This window comes from Myotis davidii, unplaced genomic scaffold (assembly GCF_000327345.1).
Source record: "Myotis davidii unplaced genomic scaffold, ASM32734v1 scaffold653, whole genome shotgun sequence".
NCBI classification, from domain to species: Eukaryota; Metazoa; Chordata; class Mammalia; order Chiroptera; family Vespertilionidae; genus Myotis; species Myotis davidii.
Window position 1 is genome coordinate 270,805 of NW_006285129.1, and position 1,144 is coordinate 271,948.

The following is a 1,144-nucleotide window of genomic DNA, read 5'->3' on the forward strand; positions in this document are numbered from 1 at the left end:
TGGTCTGGACGTCTTCAGTCAGAAGATCCAGATTTCAGCGGGCCAGGTGAGTGGTGGGGAGGTGAGGCAGCAAAGCCACAGCTGTAACCCCAGACCCTTTCCCGCACCTAAGTGACACTCTCCTCGATCCCCACTCTTCTAGCTGGAAAAGCTCCAGGAGACACTACTCTCTAGGGAGAGGGAGCCCGCTCAGGTCCTGGAACAGACCTACCGAGTCCCACAACCTCTCAATCAGCGGAAAGTCCTTGCTTCTTTCAACCAAGGTGACTGTACAAAGCTCGAAGAGGAGGGGGGAAACTGGGGTTCTCCATGGCAGGAACTAGGGGGCCCCTGGAAGGAAAAGAAGGCTAAGAGGGTAAGGGTTTCCAGGACTCACTTGGACTGGGAACCAGGCCCCAACCCTCAGTGGCCAGGTGACCTCCCCAAGTTACAGGGGCAAGCTGGGACGGGGCTCTGACGCCCCGCTGACCCAAGTTTCCTTTCCTTACAGACGAATCCCCGTATACCACAGGTAAGGCACCTGCCCAGTTACTGGGGAGGGGGGCTCCTCAACGAGAAGGGAAGGGCTCAGTGTCTGTCAGTCTTAGGCTGACACCCCCATCTCTCTCTCCCAGGTGAAATGCTGAGCATAGGAGTGGGAATCTTGGTTGGCAGCCTCTGCCTTGTGGTGGTTATTTATTTCATCGCTAAGAAAATCCAGTGAGGCCCTACTTCCCCTTCCTCTGGTCCCTTCTTTCCTACTGAAAAGCATTCTCCTAGTCCACTTGGCTGTCTCTCCTAGTGCACCAGCCATGTCCATTCCCTGTTCCAGGAAGAAGAAGCTGGAAGACGAGAAGAGTGTGGGATTCACCTCAGCACAAGCCACGGAATAGACTCCATCTCGACCATCACGGACTCCTAGGTCATACCTGTCAGGGAGCGTCTAGAATGGGGGACAGGGACTGGCCAGAAATACAAACCCCTCCTTCCTCCAGACAGTCATGGACTGGCTCTCGGTCAAGAAAGAACTTCAGTCTCTCAAAACATATAGGAGATGAGGAGACCCCTACATTGATAATGCAGAGGGCATACTGTGTTTGGTTGTAGGGGAAGTTGGGAATGTGACCCAAATTCCCCCACCCCCTCTCCTTTATGGCTCTTTCCC

The 1,144-nt window shown here is 54.4% G+C and overlaps 2 protein-coding genes across 7 annotated transcripts in view; one reads left to right on the forward strand and one right to left on the reverse strand.

Moving 5' to 3' along the window:
• Positions 1-1,138, forward strand: part of CA14 (carbonic anhydrase XIV) — a 6,383-nt gene extending 5,245 nt beyond the window's left edge. For 2 of the 4 annotated variants that reach the window (XM_015558712.1, XM_015558714.1), the window contains exons 8-10: positions 143-263; positions 491-511; positions 812-1,138. In XM_015558712.1, coding sequence (XP_015414198.1) covers positions 143-263; positions 491-511; positions 812-1,086 — 417 coding nt within the window. In that variant the 3' untranslated portion in view covers positions 1,087-1,138. Of the gene's footprint in view, positions 1-142; positions 264-490; positions 512-614; positions 700-811 lie in introns of all 4 variants that reach the window. The other 2 variants (XM_006755629.2, XM_015558713.1) reach the window with 2 other exon arrangements.
• Positions 1-1,144, reverse strand: part of APH1A (aph-1 homolog A, gamma secretase subunit) — a 15,568-nt gene that overhangs the window by 10,238 nt on the left and 4,186 nt on the right. The window lies entirely within an intron of this gene.